At 37.6% G+C, this 16,886-nt stretch overlaps 1 protein-coding gene across 1 annotated transcript; it reads right to left on the reverse strand.

Moving 5' to 3' along the window:
- Window positions 1–2,438: 2,438 nt before the first annotated feature.
- LOC135740510 (myosin-7-like) lies at window positions 2,439–14,499 on the reverse strand. Its single transcript, XM_065258906.1, has 38 exons — window positions 14,461–14,499; window positions 14,119–14,327; window positions 13,375–13,518; window positions 13,140–13,296; window positions 12,786–12,813; window positions 12,606–12,708; window positions 12,406–12,498; window positions 12,256–12,319; window positions 12,030–12,128; window positions 11,836–11,939; window positions 11,559–11,697; window positions 11,348–11,466; window positions 11,103–11,252; window positions 10,324–10,494; window positions 9,909–10,218; window positions 9,750–9,826; window positions 9,430–9,635; window positions 8,953–9,076; window positions 8,001–8,137; window positions 7,649–7,904; window positions 7,316–7,558; window positions 7,052–7,228; window positions 6,804–6,949; window positions 6,617–6,707; window positions 6,146–6,535; window positions 5,908–6,034; window positions 5,689–5,807; window positions 5,407–5,603; window positions 5,128–5,311; window positions 4,873–5,038; window positions 4,642–4,766; window positions 4,175–4,483; window positions 3,888–4,091; window positions 3,504–3,800; window positions 3,312–3,416; window positions 3,117–3,212; window positions 2,863–2,997; window positions 2,439–2,541 (listed from the first exon to the last, which is right to left on the reverse strand). Exons 2-38 carry the CDS (start codon window positions 14,317–14,319, stop codon window positions 2,521–2,523), a joined length of 5,814 nt encoding a protein of 1,937 aa, XP_065114978.1. The 5' UTR covers window positions 14,320–14,327; window positions 14,461–14,499; the 3' UTR covers window positions 2,439–2,520.
- Between the last annotated feature and the right edge of the window lie 2,387 nt (window positions 14,500–16,886).

Below are 16,886 nucleotides of genomic sequence, written 5' to 3' on the forward strand. Positions count from 1 at the left end.
TAACACTTGGGCAGTCTATTCTAAGCCCATCATCCCTTATAGAACCTCATTCCCAGCTGTCTGTTCACCCTGGGCTATCAGCACTCTGGAGCAAGAATGGAAGAAACAGTGGCATGCACCTTATGGCTAATGAAATTTGTAATCTGATCTTCCTTCTGTTAGATTGCATTTGGATGGTCTGTGCATCTGTTCTCACTTGAAGGTTAAATAAGAATCCTGTTGTCTTTGTCTTGTCTTTGTCTGCCGCTTTACAATTTGCAGCTGTTTTTGTGTCTAAAACAAGTGGAATTAACCTCTTCCAGGACAATGACACTTAAGGATAGACATATGAGGGAGGCATATAGTGCCATATTAATGTTAAGAAAAAATATGATCATATTTTTGTCAATTGAAAATCTATTTCAATCATTATTATTTATGCCCACAGTAGTGGCAAATTACATTTTTTTTATTTTACTTAATACATTTTAATGTATGGGGGTATGGACAGTGAAATTTTATCTTCATGTTTGGAAAATGCTTTGTCCAAACACAGACATTTTTGAAAAACAAAAATTTGTTTACATTAAAAATTGAATTTTAACCTGGAATGGTCATTAGTCAACAAATTTATCACATTTTTGGTTTCCTCATCATAGCTTTGTTTATTGGATTTTGCACTTAGCAATAAGATTCAATAGCTAACTGAGATTCAACAGATATATGGTTATGTAGGTTTAAGTGAGAGAGATGTCAACTTTTTGGATGTCTGATCACCAGATGATGCCCTCTGGTGGATGCTGCTTTACACGGCTGTTATCATGAATTAATTTAATCCAGTTCTATTTGTTTAGTGCTTTGCACTATGTGCATTGTTATAAAGCAGCTTTACAGAAATTAGAGAGCATCCAATAGTCATGGCCAACTTTACTGTGTATGTGACATTTAAAATGTCAAACTTTTATACTTTATAAACTACACTTGTGTCATGCACTTATTTGCCTAGATAGTTTTAATTTTAGATTGTATAATTTTCATTGTGAGTTCTCACTGCGAGTCTATACATCACTTCAGCTGAGCTTTGGGCTCCAAATAGTTTGAAGCACATTTTATGTGCCGAAAAAAGGCCTTCCATAAGCATAATTGTAACATTATATCTCGTCCCCAGAAATATGCCAAGGCAAAAAAAGACATTGTGACAAGTATGGTGTCTTTAGCTTCTCCGGTCTGTGTCACATGTCAATGCTGAACTTGACAGATAGCTCCCATATGCTTTGGGTCAATGATTCACATCACATGGTGTCTGTTTTGGATGTCTCCTGCCGTCCCTCAGGACATACCCTTTAAGGTGTCTTGTTGACATGGCATTGTTTCCTTTACTTTAGCCTTGAGGACAAAGATAACCTGTTAAATTCCATTGTGTGCTTCTCTGAGTGCTGTCAGACGTAAAGATCTTGCATGGAGGACACATTTCATCTGTAGATGTCCATCATGATCAAGGACTCTTACTACTTGTTACATGACCTTCTGAAGCAGAACAATGCTTCCTCGAGGGCATATTTAACCTATTGTCTAACCAACTTTAACTTTTAACTGCACTTTAAAGGATATAAATGTATTGGTTGCCCACAAATGATCATTGATAGCTGATTTGAATAACTTGCAGAATTTCACAGTAGTTGACAAACATTGTTCTTTGTCGATCTTATTTTTGCTGAATAACAAAATTGATCTTAAACTTAAATTTCAGGCAAGCAATCTTAGAAACAAACTATGATAATTGCTAATAAGTAACTGAAACGTCCAAGTAGCAGTATTTTAAAGCTTTGATGTATTTTTAAGTCTTTTCAATCCTTTACATTTTTACTGTGTGTGCGTCAGAGTGAAGTGTTAGGCTTCATGCAGCTCTTATTATAGCACAGGTGACAATTGTTTAGGTTTCGGCACTTTCTTCTCGTCCTTTCATAAAGTATATTGAGTGACCGCCCCCTACTCCTACTGGTGTAGACTCCTCCTTTATTCAGCACATGTCTGAGCCACAGCAGCGTCTTGAGCAATAGCAGGCACTTCATTCACATCACTTTTACTGATAGAGAGGCTCTGTTCTGGAAGCACACCTTGAATGAATGAACTCTTGTGCTAAATCATTTTGGGACCATTAGGTAAGTCAAATCTAATCTCTTTTCTATTAAAGCAGCATATTTAGGATTTAGTTTACTTATATTGATAAGAAATGTACCCAGTAGCCTATAGTTTCAGATTTTTGAAGGACTTCATTGGTGGAATTTTTAGGTTTGGCTTAAACAGTGTGTTCTTCTTTGTAGTCACTTTGAATCTGCAGCTGTGAAGCATGTTTGTGTGTGACACAATTGTACATTTTTGTAAACAAATCAATCAGTGATGACTGGCATGACTGAAGATTTCAATTTATCTTTTAAATAAGACAAAGTGAAAAAATCTGGTTTGCACAATTGCTTTATTGAATTTAGCTACACACTAGTGGATTCAAAGACACACCAGATTTTGAGAGATGGGAGACCTTCATTCCTCATCATGTCCTTTCTGTTGAAGAGGGAAAGTAATGCAAGATTTGAAAAAATTTAAGGTTAAGCTTATTTGTCTAATTTTAGAACAATAAATGGATTTTACACATGACTTCATTCGATCCTGTAAAATTAAGAAACAACTACTTGATGGGGTTACCACTTAAAAATAGTCTAAACCTTCTGTAAGTTTTTTAGAGATGGATTGTTCATTTAAATGTGAATGTTGCCTCCAACTTGGGAGTATAAATCTGCAAAGTCATTTAACATTTGATTGTTGATGTCATTTGTACATGAGATTCAGACAAGCTGAGTCCATTACACCTTAAAAGATTCTTACCTTGGATGCTGCATCACGGCTCTTGGCTCTCAGCTTGTTGACCTGAGATTCAGCAATATCAGCCCTCTCATCGGCTTCGTCCAGCTCGTGCTGCAGTTTACGGAACTTGGCCAGATTGGCATTTGCCTGTTCCTCCTAAAAAATGAATGTATTTTAAATGTATAATCCCATGTGACTGAGCATATTTTTACTCCCAAATTTAGTTAAATCTTAAAATTAACCATACGTTTTTACTGAAATTCTGTTTAACTTACAGCCTCCTCTGCAGCTCTCTTGTAGGACTTGACCTTCAACTGGAGTTTGTCAACCAAGTCCTGAAGACGAGCCAGATTCTTCTTATCTTCCTCAGTCTGCAAATAGAATCACGTACAAAGTGAGTTAATTTTGCCCATATGCTTTAGAAAATGATTGTATGACTATAAAGACATTTGTAACTTGGGAAAAGTGACCTGGTAGGTGAGCTCCTTGATGCGTCTCTCATATTTACGTATTCCTTTCACAGACTCGCTTGCCTTTCTCTGTTCAATCTCCACCTCATTTTCCAGCTCTCTCACCTAAACAAAATCAGTGATTACAAAAATAAAGAAGAGGCTGCTATCTAAATCCCCCCCAAAAATGAATAACTGAGTTTCATAACTAACCCTGGCCTCCAGTTTCTGGACCTGCTTCTTGCCACCCTTCATGGCGATCTGCTCAGCTTCATCCAGACGGTGCTGCAGGTCCTTGATGGTCTGCTCCATGTTCTTCTTCATACGCTCCAGATGAGCACTGGTGTCCTGTTCCTTCTTCAGTTCCTCTGCCATCATGGCAGCATCAGTGATGGCCTTCTTGGCTTTTTCTTCAGCATTCCTGCACTCCTGCACTGCCTCTTCAACCTCAGTCTGAAGCTGAGAATTGTCTCCCTCTAGCTTCTTCTTCTGATTCAGCAGGCTAGTGTTCTAAACATTGAGCATTTTGAAATGTATATAATGTCACATATCTATATTAACAGATAATTTATTTTTTAAATTACTCATGTTTTATACCTGAGAATGCAGTAGCTGAACCCTCTCACTGACATCCAGCAGTTCCTGCTCAGCCAGTTTTCTTCCTCTCTCAGTCTGTTCCACCAGGGATCTCAGCTCATCCAGTTCAGCCTGAAGCAGATTGTTGCGTCTCTCCACAATAGCAATGTTCTCTTTGAGATCATCATTACCACGAAGAGCTTCATCCAGGTGCAGTTGGGCATCCTACAAAGTACAAATTTTATATATGAAATGACTGCAGAAGTGTGTGGAAGCAGCATAATAGTATTTGAAAAGACATATTTTACTTTAAGATGTCCATGAAGACTCTTGAGTTGCTTCTGGGCTTCTGCTGCCTGTCTGTTAGCCTGGCTGAGCTGAATCTCCATCTCATTGAGGTCTCCTTCCATCTTCTTCTTCACCCTGAGAGCTTCATTCCTGCTGCGGGTCTCTGCTTCAAGTGAGGTCTGCAGGGTTTCCACCACTCTCTGCTGGTTCCTCTTAGTTTGCTCCATCTCTTCATCTTTCTCAGCCAGTTTACGCTCAATTTCAGATTTGATCTGGTTGAACTCCAGTTGGACTCTAAGAATCTTTCCTTCTTCATGCTCAAGGGAGGCCTGACAGATAGATTGACTTAGTAAATAAAAATCATGTCTTTGACCTTGTTTAATGCCATTTATTTTCATTTTTTATTTATTTTGTTAATTATTTTATACATGCGCACAAGCTAAACTTAAGAATCACAAACATTAGAAATGTAGGTAACACAAGATACCTCAGCCTCCTCTAGAGCAGCCTGAGTTTCAGATTTTTCTTGCTCAAGTTGTTTACGCATTTTCTCTAGTTCATGAATGTTCTTTCCACTTTCACCAATTTGCTCAGTAAGGTCAGATATCTCATCTGTTTTAATCAAGGAAATACTTTTAGTTAATACTTAAAAGTTGAGCAAATATGACACTCATGTGATAGAATGCTAAAATAGCTATGTACTGTAAATAAAGTTCACCTTGAAGGTTCTTGTTCTCTCTCTTCATGGTCTCCACATGATCCAGACACTCCTCATAAGAGTTCTTCAGTTTAAATAGCTCAGTGCTCAGAGATCTGGCTTCCTTCTGGGCACTTTCCAACTCACTCTGAGACTCCTCATATTTCTGCTTCCATTCAGCTAGGACCTGTATAAGTGAATCGAAGATAGATTGAAAGTATTTAACGTATTCTCATTGGAGCCCAGGCCTTATTGATTTATGAGGATCTTTTTTACCTTGTCAAAGTTTCTTTGCTTCTTGTCCAGAGCAGCAGCAGCAGCATTGGATCTCTCCACATCAACCATGAGATCTTCAATCTCATTCTGCAGCCTGTGCTTAGTCTTCTCCAGAGAGGAGCATTTAGCATTGACTGCTTCCACAGCTTCTTCTGCTTCTTGCAGACGCTGAGCAAGTTTTTTCCTAAACAGATTGTTTGGTCAGGGGAATGATGTTTGTTGTCTAAATGACATTATGGGTCAATTAGATAAAATAATACTGTTTTTCTTGTTTCATACTTTGCATCCTCAAGCTCCTCGGTCCTCTGGATGGCATCAGTTTCGTACTTTGTTCTCCACTGAGCCACCTCAGAGTTTGCTTTGGAAAGACTACGCTGCAGTTCAGCTTTAGCTTCCTGCTCCTCCTCAAACTGCTCCCTCAACAGTTCGGCATCATGACGCGAAGACTGCACTGCATGGGCCAGGGCATTCTTAGCCTGAAACAATTAAAAATATTGTGTTATCTAGATGTTAAGATGCAATAAGGAGTAGGTTAAAATTGAAGTAAAAGATAGGAAATACCTTCACTTCTTCCTCTAGTTGTCTCTTGAGGTCTTCAATCTGCTGAGTATAGGACTGCTTTCCTCTTGTAAGCTGAGAGACCAAAGAATCCTTCTCCTCCAGCTGTCTGGACAGCTCCCCTAAATAGACATATAACCATTACAGAAAGTGATGTACAGTCTTGGGCATTTGTCTAACACTAAACAGAATAATTCATCATCTTAGAATAAGAGCACAAACCATTCTCAGTTTGCAGCTTAGCTTTTTGCATGGTAAAGTCATTGATGTTACGTTGTGCCTCCTCATATTTTGTTCTGTATTCAGACATCTGATCCTCAAGGGTCCTGCACATTTTCTCCAAGTTTCCCTGTTAGATATTAATCATAAGAAATCAAGTGCAGTGCAGTATGGATAAATTCTAGGTTCAAAAGTCTAAAATAACTGCAAGGAAGAAAAGCAATTAATGCAAATATCTCACCTTTGCCTTGGCAAGTTGCTCCATGTTTGATACCACATCATCTAGTTCCAGTCTGAGTTCACTCTTCTCTTTTTCAAGTTTCTGCTTCACTCTCTGAAGGTTGTCAATCTGCTCTCCAAGATCAGCCACACTGTCTGCATGTTTCTTCCTCAGTGTAGCAGCGGTAGCTTCATGATGCAGTGTGGCCTCTTCAAGGTCTCTGCGCAGTTTCTGGAACTCAGCTTCACGTTTCTTGTTCATTTCAATCTGGGCAGCGGTGGCACCACCAGCTTCCTCCAATCTCTCAATGATCTCCTCCAGTTCTCTGGAGAGATCTGCCCTCTGTTTCTCCACCCTGGCACGAGCAGCTCTCTCAGCCTCAAGCTCTTCCTCAAGCTCTTCAATACGAGCCTGGTGGTGTAAAGATAAAAAATTTAAAGCCAGCTTTTCAAACTATCCATATTGTTTTCTTACTGTTAGTATAAAGTTTACCTGCAACTCCTTAAGTTTCTTTTGGAGTTGGGCTGCCATTACTTGCTCATCTTCAATCTTGCTATTGAGCTGATTTATTTCAAAATCTTTCCTAAGTTTCAGAATAAATTTGTATCACCATTATTAAGGACTCCAGATTCAAAATTGTATGATTCTAAAGTTATTTAACCCTCTGTTAAAAACCCACTTTTTAATTCTCTCTTCCAGCTGTTGTTTGTCATTCTCCAGGTCCATCACATTCTCTTGTGCCAACTTTAAGTCTCCCTCAAGCTTTCTTTTGGCTCTCTCTAGATCCATTCGAAGTTTCTTTTCCTGTTCCAGTGAACCCTCAAGCTAAAACAATAAGAGAGAAATTTGGTTACGTGTTTTATATTTCTTCATCGTACAGATACAATACCATTTCCATGTATGTAAGTTAGAGATAAAACCATTTACATCATCAACTTGTTGCTCCAACTTGGATTTGGCTTTGGTGAGTGTGTTGACTTTGTCTTCCTCACTCTGGAGGTCATCAAGTGCCTGTTGATGGGCCTCTTGCAGAGCTTTCTTCTCTTTGGTTAGCTTAGCGATGATTTCTTCTAAAGCCGACATCTCTTCAGTCAGGTTTTTAACCTAAGACAAATGACCGTATGAGGCTTCGTCATACATATGACCACTGTGAACACTTTAGATATAAATGAGGTGTGGGTTGAGGTAAACCTTGTTCTCAGTGGCATGTTTCTCTTTCTCCACTTTGGCCAGAGTGAGCTCAAGATCATCAATGTCTTTCTTGAGTTCAGAACATTCATCCTCCAGCTTTCTCTTCTTTGCAGTCAACTCAGCATTCATTTCTTCTTCATCTTCAACTCTCTCTGTCAGCTCTTTGACTTTGGCCTCAAACTGAATCTTACTCTTGATTAGACCCTCACATCTCTCTTCAGCATCGCAGAGATTATCTTGCTCCTTTTAATTTACAGATATAGAGAGTAGATATATCAAATGTTTTTATACAGGCAATTAAACTAAATGAAATTAATCTAAATTTAAACTCACAGCTTGGACTTGGAGTTGTAGGTCATTCTTCTCTTGGAGAAGAGTAACCATCTTTTCTTCAAGTTCTTTTCTGCGGGCTTCAGATTTGGCATAAGCTTCCTTCAACTTAAGGAATTCTTCCTTCATGTTTGCCATTTCTTTCTCTGCTTCAGCAGATCGTAGCAGTGGTTTGATCTTGAAGTAGAGCTTCATCCAGGGCCAATTCTTGACACCCATGAATGCACGTACATTCCACTGGATCACAAGCAAGGCATCCCTATAGTAAGATCACAAAATTGTTTTTATTTTGTTCACATAAAATGTAACAGCTGTTGTGGCATTTCTTGTGGAAATGAATGGCCCAGAGCTTTACCTGCGCTCAACAATCTTTTGGAATTCAATTCTTGAGATAAAACCACGAGCTCGAGCCTGAATGTTTGTAATGATGAGAGCAAGGCGGTCGTCTCGCATCTCTTCAAGAGTTCCCAATAAACCAGCCTTGAAGAACACCTTGGAGAAAAAAATAGACATGAAATCATAAAAGTAAATAATTTCTGAGTTGCAGTGGCAAATCTTTTCGAGGTGTGTGCAGCAGGGACGTATTTTGACAAGAGGCATGATGCACATGGTTCACATGACTCAAAGAACACATATTTTAAAATGCCGAGCAATAAACATGATACTCCGAACACTTATTTTGAATTTGCGTCCCTCAGAAGAGAAGTCACCAGCTGCCACTGCTGAGTTGTCAGAAAAGAGAACTTGTGTACTATCAAAGAGACTTATATTTAGATGGTCTGCCTACATTTCTATACAGTAAGTAGGTTGCACACCAGCGTCGTGTACGTTGGTAAATCTAACTATTGTTTTTGCATGTTATTTATGTGGTAGTTTGTAGATTCTCAGCCTAGTATGAAGTCAGTATGAACAATAAAGATGTCTTTAGATAAATATTGTGTACGTATCATGTATACTAACGCTATTTCAACTGAATCTAATATTAGCCAGCATACTTTATTTTTTATTCTATATACAAATGTGTGTAACAATCTACTATGTCGGGTAAGAATGTCAAATCACTACCCAATGTGGTGACTTAATTTATAAAACATATTTTCACTCAATCTGCTGGCGAATTTTGTGTAATTTGCACAGTTGTAACATATATACTCAACAATAACAATGTGGAGTAAATAATGATAGTGTAAAAAGTTAAGAGTAGGATTAAGTAAAGATTTTATGATAAGTACATGTATTTATAAGTGTTTTGCATGCCTGTGTAGTGCGTTTGAAGTAATAGTGACTTGTACTTTTTAATCGGGTACCTTAGTGTGTCCAAACTTGTACTGATTGTGGTCAATATCTAAAGAGCCCAATAATTTCTCAGCTCCTTTCCTGCTGTCGATGAATGTACCCTCTGGGATTGCAGCGGGATTCAAAATACGATATCTGTAGAGAGAATAGTAATGCATTGGAAATTATACTATGCTATATTTTTTTAAACAAGCTATATTATTAATATATTATCAATGACCGTAAAAATATAACCATTTTGAGACACACAATTTTTTTTACTGTAATTGTTAAAAGTGTAAACATTTCACTTACAAGATATTTTAACTATAATAGGACTAGTATTTTGTTAAGTGACATGAAAAATCATAAATCAACTCTTGATTTCATAGTTTGTAAAGTCAAGGTTTTTAGGTTTTCAAAATATATAAAAGTTTGATCTCTTGAAACTGTGAAATATGAGCTATGACTGGGGCTTTTTTCACAGTCTAGAAAGTAAGTGAATGTACCTCTGTTTAAAATCTCCATACAGGATCCTGTTGGGGAATCCTTTTCTGCAGATTCGGATACCCTCCAGCACACCGTTACAGCGCAGCTGGTGCATGACCAGAGGATTCTCCATCGCCCCAGGAGTCTTCGTCTCATTGGGGATGATGCAGCGCACAAAGTGAGGGTGAGTGGACCTCAAATTAGTCATCAGCTTGTTCAGGTTCTCCTGTGGGTAGAGATGTTTCAAGATACTTCCCATATTTGTTGAGTTTTTCATGCTAATTGTCTTAAAAGATTAATAAACTCTTTCATGGTTTGTGGTATGAAAAAACTCTGTTACCCTGTGAAGGGCAGACACCGTCTGGAAAGAAGAGCCCTTCTTCTTCTTCTCCTTTCCTTTACCACCACCACCCTCGGCTGTTTTTGAAAAAATATTTAGATTAAATGTCTTATTTGTCAAAGATTATTTTGTCCTCAGTGCATCATCAATACAACACACCTGAGTCTGCACTAGCATAATTAGCAAACAGGATAGAAAGTAGTTTCATGGTGGACTTCTGATAAAGGCCAACAACAGTCTCATTCAGAGGATCCTTGTTCTTCACCAGCCAGTTATTAATGTTGTAGTCAACAGTGCCAGCGTAGTGAACCAGGGAGAAATGAGCCTCTGGTTTACCCTTGACAATCCTGGGCTTCTGGAAATTGTTTGATTTTCCCAAGTGGTTGTCATAAAGCTTAGCTTTAAATGTTTGATCACTGGCTTTGGGGAACATGCACTCCTCTTCAAGGATCGACATGATACCCATGGGCTAATACAAAAATAGAATCAGTGGTTTTTAATTAGTTATTTCATAATATGACATACTATATATTTTTTCCTGTGTATCTGGGTGTTTTAATTCATAAAAACTCACCTTTTCAATGAGATCAATACAAGCCTGCAAGTCCATGCCAAAGTCGATGAACGTCCATTCAATTCCCTCCTTCTTGTATTCTTCTTGCTCCAGCACAAACATGTGATGGTTGAAGAACTGCTGCAACTTCTCATTAGTGAAGTTGATGCACAGCTGCTCAAAGGTGTTAAACTAAAACAAAAATGATATACCAATAATGAAATTAGAAATTTTTAGAATTCCTTAGTTAGGATGTTGACTCTTAGCTTTGATGGGGTATATGATAGCATACTCCTAAAAGTGCAACATTTCTCCAAAGACACACATGTAAAAAATACAGAATTTCTTTTGATGGAAAATAAACCAAATAATTGAATGAAGCAAATGAATTTTTAATAAATGAATATTAGGAACCTAGACACAATTAAAATGAAATGTGAAAAAAAAATGTATGTTATAAAATGTCACAATTAAGCAGCATTAAACAGGTGGTGTAAATAAACATAAATGCCATTTCAAAAGTAGCTTCTGCCAATATGTCCATATTTTTACTTTTTTTTAAATTTATGCACATGTTTCTGTGTGCTGTGCATACAATGCCCCTGGCAGAAACATATGTGAATGTTTAATATATGATAAGCTTTTAACTATTAGAATATCCTTTTGTCCTAATAACACAAATATAACAGTGCTCTACCTTAAGCAACCAAAAGGGGTTGCTGTTACATTGGTGCCATCTTATGTTACAGATCTGCCCCCCTGGAACAACCTAGAGATCTATTAAAATAGAATATACTTACATCGAAGATTTCAAATCCAGCAATGTCCAGCACACCAATAAAATACTGGCGAGGCTGCTTGGTGTCCAGGGATTGGTTGATTCTGACAACCATCCAGAGGAACATCCTCTCATACACTGATTTGGAAAGAGCACCAACGGCATAGTACACCTGTCCAATAGAGATGATACAATAACATCTTATAGAAAATGTGTTATAGTATTGTGTTTACAGTAATGGTAATGATGTCATGAAAGTGTACCCACCTGCTGGACATTTTGTCCCTTGGTGACCCACTCATTTCCTACTTTAACTCTTGGATGGCACAAAGCCTTGATGAGATCGGCAGAGTTCAGGCCCATCAGATAAGCTGATTTATCAGCATCTGTTGTCAATATTAGAGTGGTTGAATGAATCAGCCAGCAACCAATACATTGACTACACATAACATATGTATGATTTTATCTTAATACTGACCCTCAGTCCCATCAGCCTCGGCCTGTTCCTCTCTTTGCTTCTGTTTGAACTTCATGTTGCCGTAGTGCATGATGGCACCAACTAGCTTGTAGATGCTGTTCTTCTCCTCTTGGGTGAAGCCCAACACATCAAAAGCTTCCTAGAGCAAATATACAGAATTCGTTTAAATTCATGACATAACAAAAGCCACATAATCTATTTTGTTTGTAATTGTATTGTCTTTCTCGTAAAAGGGACTTTTGTTAATAAGAATCTGTAGATGTCTCAGATAACGCACATCAGTGGCCATCAGCTCATCAGCATCATCAATAGATGCCACTTGCGTCTCTCCTTGGGAGATGAAGGCATAGTCATAGGGGTTGTTTGTGATGAGCAGCATCTCTGAAAGGGAGACACACAACAATTACACATTCAATTGTAATGTGTTCTGTTGTAAATTATTTTTTTTCTTATTTAAGAAAAGTTGTTCACCTAATAGTTCTGGTTTCTTCTGAGACAGGATCTGGTAGAAGATGTGGTAGTCTCTCTCAGCTTTTAGCTGGAAAGTCACACGAGACTTCTCCAGAAGATCTGTTTATAGAATTCACAAGGGAAGCATTGAACCAGTGAGCAATAGTACCAGTAACCCATTGCCAAAAGCATTATACATACACTTCGTCACCAAAGATTTAAGTAAATAATCAGAGAATATTCTTACAGGTCTCAATATCAGCAGATGCTAGCTTGCCACTTGCAGCAAAGTGAATTCGGATGAACTTGCCCTGTGTGAAAGATATCTCAACTTTAATTAAATTGGAAAAATCCTCAAAATGAACATAGTTTGTTACTTAAAGCAGCGAGCACTCACAAAGCGTGAAGAGTTGTCATTTCTGATGGTCTTGGCATTACCAAAGGCTTCCAGCGCAGGGTTACACTGAATGATTTGATCCTCCAGAGTACCCTGGAAGCATACATTTTAAAAAGAATGGTTTAATTTGTTTTTCATTAAAATATATCTCATAATAGCATGGTTTGGTAAATGATACACTGTGGATTCTGTGATCTGACCTTTTTGTCACTGGTATCCTTCTTGGAACCACCAGCTGCAATGCTGGCAAAGTACTGAATGACTCTTTTGGTGTTCACAGTCTTTCCAGCACCGGATTCTCCGCTGTCAAGACAAATCAGTCTTAGACACAGCAGACATATGATGTATTCAATTTACATCTAAGCAAAAAATATTCTTACGTGATAAGAATCGACTGGTTTTCTCTGTCTGCAAAATACAAACAATGTTTTGTTATAATTTGATAACTTCGTTATTTAATACAGGGGTACTCAAACTGGGGTGGGGGGTTGCAAGATCGTGCTGTGGGGCAGTTTTAAGCCATTTTATAAAATACATTTTTTTCCTAAATCCTGTGTAATCAAACCTTATAAAATATAGCTATTTTATCATGAATTTTCTTTGGGGGTCCATGAAGGGATGCACCCTACCCAAACCGAAAGGTTTGAGAACCATGTATTTGTTGTTTAGCAAGGAATGGTAAATATTTAGATAAGCACAGTATGAGGTATATTTTCAGTTAAATGAAGACTCACCTGACAGCATGTACTGGTAGGCATTGTCAGATATGGAGAAGATATGAGGAGGAGCTTCACTCCTCTTCTTTCCTCTGTAGGCAACGACAACTTCCTGGTTGTACACTGGCAACCACTTGTAGGGGTTTACAGTGACACAGAAGAGCCCAGAGTAGGTCTGCAAAGAGATACACCGAGGTTTGTGTCCTGCTTATACATGATCAGATGAACATAGATAGTTTAAGACTCAACTCACATAAATCATCCAGGCTGCGTAACGCTCTTTGAGGTTAAACAGCACAGCGGGTTCGTGCAGGAAGGTGAACATCGCCATGTCCTCAATTTTATCGAACTTTGGCGGGTTCTGAGGGTGAACATCAACCTCCTTCACAACTACTGTCTGTTGGCACACAAGAGTTTTCAAAAAAAATTATACATGGGATAAATTCAAAGTTACTTTTTTGTCACCATTTTTGGAGTCAGAGCAGATATTACAGGGCTCCAGACTAACTTTTTTCACTAGGAGCACAGTGGCCCCCAACTGAAAATTTTAGGGGCGCAACCAGAAAATTTAGGGGCACACACCGTAAATCAACATGCCAACCAAATATTCACATTTCTACTAATTTCCACTGTATTACTAATAAATACTTTAATGATAGATGCAGAAAGTACAATGTGTTTTTTCAAATTCAGTGACACATTTTATTGTGCACTTTTGGAAAAAAAGGTCAAATTTACTGGTTGCACATGTGCGACTGGATGTAAAATTCAGTGGCACACTCTCAAATTTTAGGGGCAAAATGCCACCATTTGGGGGCAGTCTGGAGCCCTGATATTATACGACAGGCTTACCATTAACAAACAAAGCTGAAGTACTGTACCAAAAAAACAACGTTTTTGACTATTAGCAATTACCAAATAAGAAATAGATTGCACAAGGTAGGTTTCTATAGTGTAGAAGCTAATTTATACAGACACAGCTAAAGCTTGAACTTACCGCCCCCTTAGAAGTCTCACAGGTGACTTTATCACCATCTCGACTAATAATAGAAGCTTTAATGAACTCCTCTTCAGCATGAGGAACGAAACATGCTTTCTTCATATCAAAGGGCCGAGTCTGGGCCTCCAGACGCTCAATGTCTGATTTCCTGAGGTATGGAGCAGCGGCTCCGAACTCCGCCATCGCAGCATCCCCCATCTTTCAACCTTTCAGAGCATTTACAAATTAAACTTTGTGATGAACTACTTAGTAAGTGATTCAGGCACAAATCTGCTTTCTAAGTTTGTTTCACATCATGCAACTCAATGAGCAATAAGTTTAGCATGAGCAACCACTCACCCTTGTTCTTTACTTTCCAGATGCTGATGGTTTAAAATCCTAGTTCCACACAAAAAAAACACACTTCACAATCAGAAAGAAGTCTTTGATTAAAAGGTACATTTCTGTTATGAATTAAGAGCCTCACGACTTACTGTACACAAGAGAAAGTTGATGATGACACAATTAAAAACGTCTCATGGCTTTTATAGTGAAATCGTTCCTCCAAATATGGTTATTGGCATCACACAATGCACACTGCTCCCTCAGTTTGGTTAGGAAGGATTTGTTGGGTTGGGGTTGGGTTTGCTGGGGAAAGGTGGGGGGGCGGCTTCTATTGTAATGCTTCTTTTTCATTGCAGTCAGTTTGGGAGTTAATAATAGTAAATATCAAAGAAGGAAGTTGTAATATATGCATGTACGTACATGTGTGTTTAATATAATCATATTTAAAGAAGATTATCTTTTATAATTTTAACAAATGTAAATAGTAAAAGAGGGTACTTCATACAGGGCAGACTTAGATTTAGAAAAAACTATATAAAAATAAAAACACTAGTCTTCCATTATATGATACTGGGGATTGTTTTTTTTTATATGCGGGGCAAGAGTACTGTGTGTTAGGCTTAGCAGCCAATTATAAAATAATATGACAGGGATTCAATTGGTGTGAAAAGTATCCTAAATGTTTGAGTTTCTTACAGTTTTCTTTATTGTTTAATCATGAGAGATGAACTAATAAGTGTATGGACACTGATGTATTTCTATACCTTCCACTAGAGGCCTCAGCTGTTTAACAATTATTAGTTGGTCAAGGTCAGTAGTTAAATGATGTCATTTATTTTCCGTTTACAATATACAAGTGATGGGGCATTTGTCTCTGTTTCTTTGAACATGAGGACACCGTTACATTCTTGTTGAGTTCCTCTACTTGATTGAGAGGAACAGCTTGCATGGTTTTGAGCAGCGTCTGCTTATACTGGATGTACTCATCTAAATAAATATAAATTGGCTAATGTGGCTAATATATACAATAAAAGTGGAAACTTAGATTTTCAATTATACGCTTTGGTTTGTGACCTATAAAATAAATCTTGGTATAGCTTTCTTTGTAGCATCATAAACTGATATCCTAAAGCCCAACAAGCTGTTAAATCCGTTCTCAAGACACTGAGTCTAACAAGGAGCAAGAATTGCGTGTTAATAGCTCAACATCTCACACTTGCTGTTAAAGTGTCTAACAATCTGAAGGGTGTTAATTAAGAAACCTGTGGAAGGCACTCTTGAGACCCTTCCTGTGAGATTCTTTAAGAGTTTACATACACACTTGAGTAACAACATTGCCCGTCAACACTTTGAAATGTTATTTTTAAGTATTTGACCTTCACCATTGGTGATTGATATAACAAAAGGATATACTATTACCTTTGTGACATTTCTGTTTGTCCTTGAGTGTAAAGATAACGGTGTGAAATTCTTCCCGAGTGCTTTGAGTTGATTGAGGACAGCTCAGGTCACATGTTGAGATCTCGGGTGAAGCAGGTGCACCTTTTGTTAAGGGCATGTAAGATCATCTAGTTATAGATGTTGGCACACTTGTTGGCTGTGTTGACTGAAGTTACATGGCCAACAGAGGGAGAACAATGCACATCCAGTCATAGGGTTCATATTATCGTCAACATCCTTTATATTGTTCACTCCCTTCGTTAATTTATGCTCTGCGATTAGAAATTAAGGTTGTTTAATATACTAGTTATATGAGTAATCACAAATATAATTTTTATCTGTTTTGTGGAAACATTTGTTTTCAGATCCAATAAGAAATCTTGTGTCACTATGTTTTAAAGACAAGTTTGTCATCTTGTGGAAGCTGGCAATTAAAACTTCAGCCTTCAAAACGCATAAACAAATATGGTATTATTTAAAGGGACAGATAGACATCAGGTTTCTTTTCCCCCTCCTCTCCATTCAGCTGTTCAGTGTTGACTCCACCTTCAATCATCTGTCTATCACTATCCTGCTTATCTTTAATTTTAAATATACAATTTCCAGCTTGCACACATACACACAGTACTTTGACCTCAAATTACTCAAACTAACAATTAAATTGGTACTCAGAAAGAGCTTTTTAGCTCCTAATCTAGTTTTGACATTATTAGATATAAGGACAATGCAGACATTAGACAACTTCTGTTTCTGTAAGGTAAGAAATAAGGAAATTGACTAAAGGATTTGCATGTTAATTTAAACATAATCGAATGCAAACTTTTCTATTTACATTATATTAAGATAAAGCTTCTACTTTGTACATGATATTGTTGTATTCTAGTTTATTTTTTATAAATGTGTTTTATTTAATTTTTTTGAGATTTTTTTTATCTTATTAACTTTTTTTCATTGACAATTTCTGGATAATCAGACCTCCGGTTAGATCTAGTGGAATCATA

Source organism: Paramisgurnus dabryanus, chromosome 22, assembly GCF_030506205.2.
Source record: "Paramisgurnus dabryanus chromosome 22, PD_genome_1.1, whole genome shotgun sequence".
NCBI classification, from domain to species: domain Eukaryota; kingdom Metazoa; phylum Chordata; class Actinopteri; order Cypriniformes; family Cobitidae; genus Paramisgurnus; species Paramisgurnus dabryanus.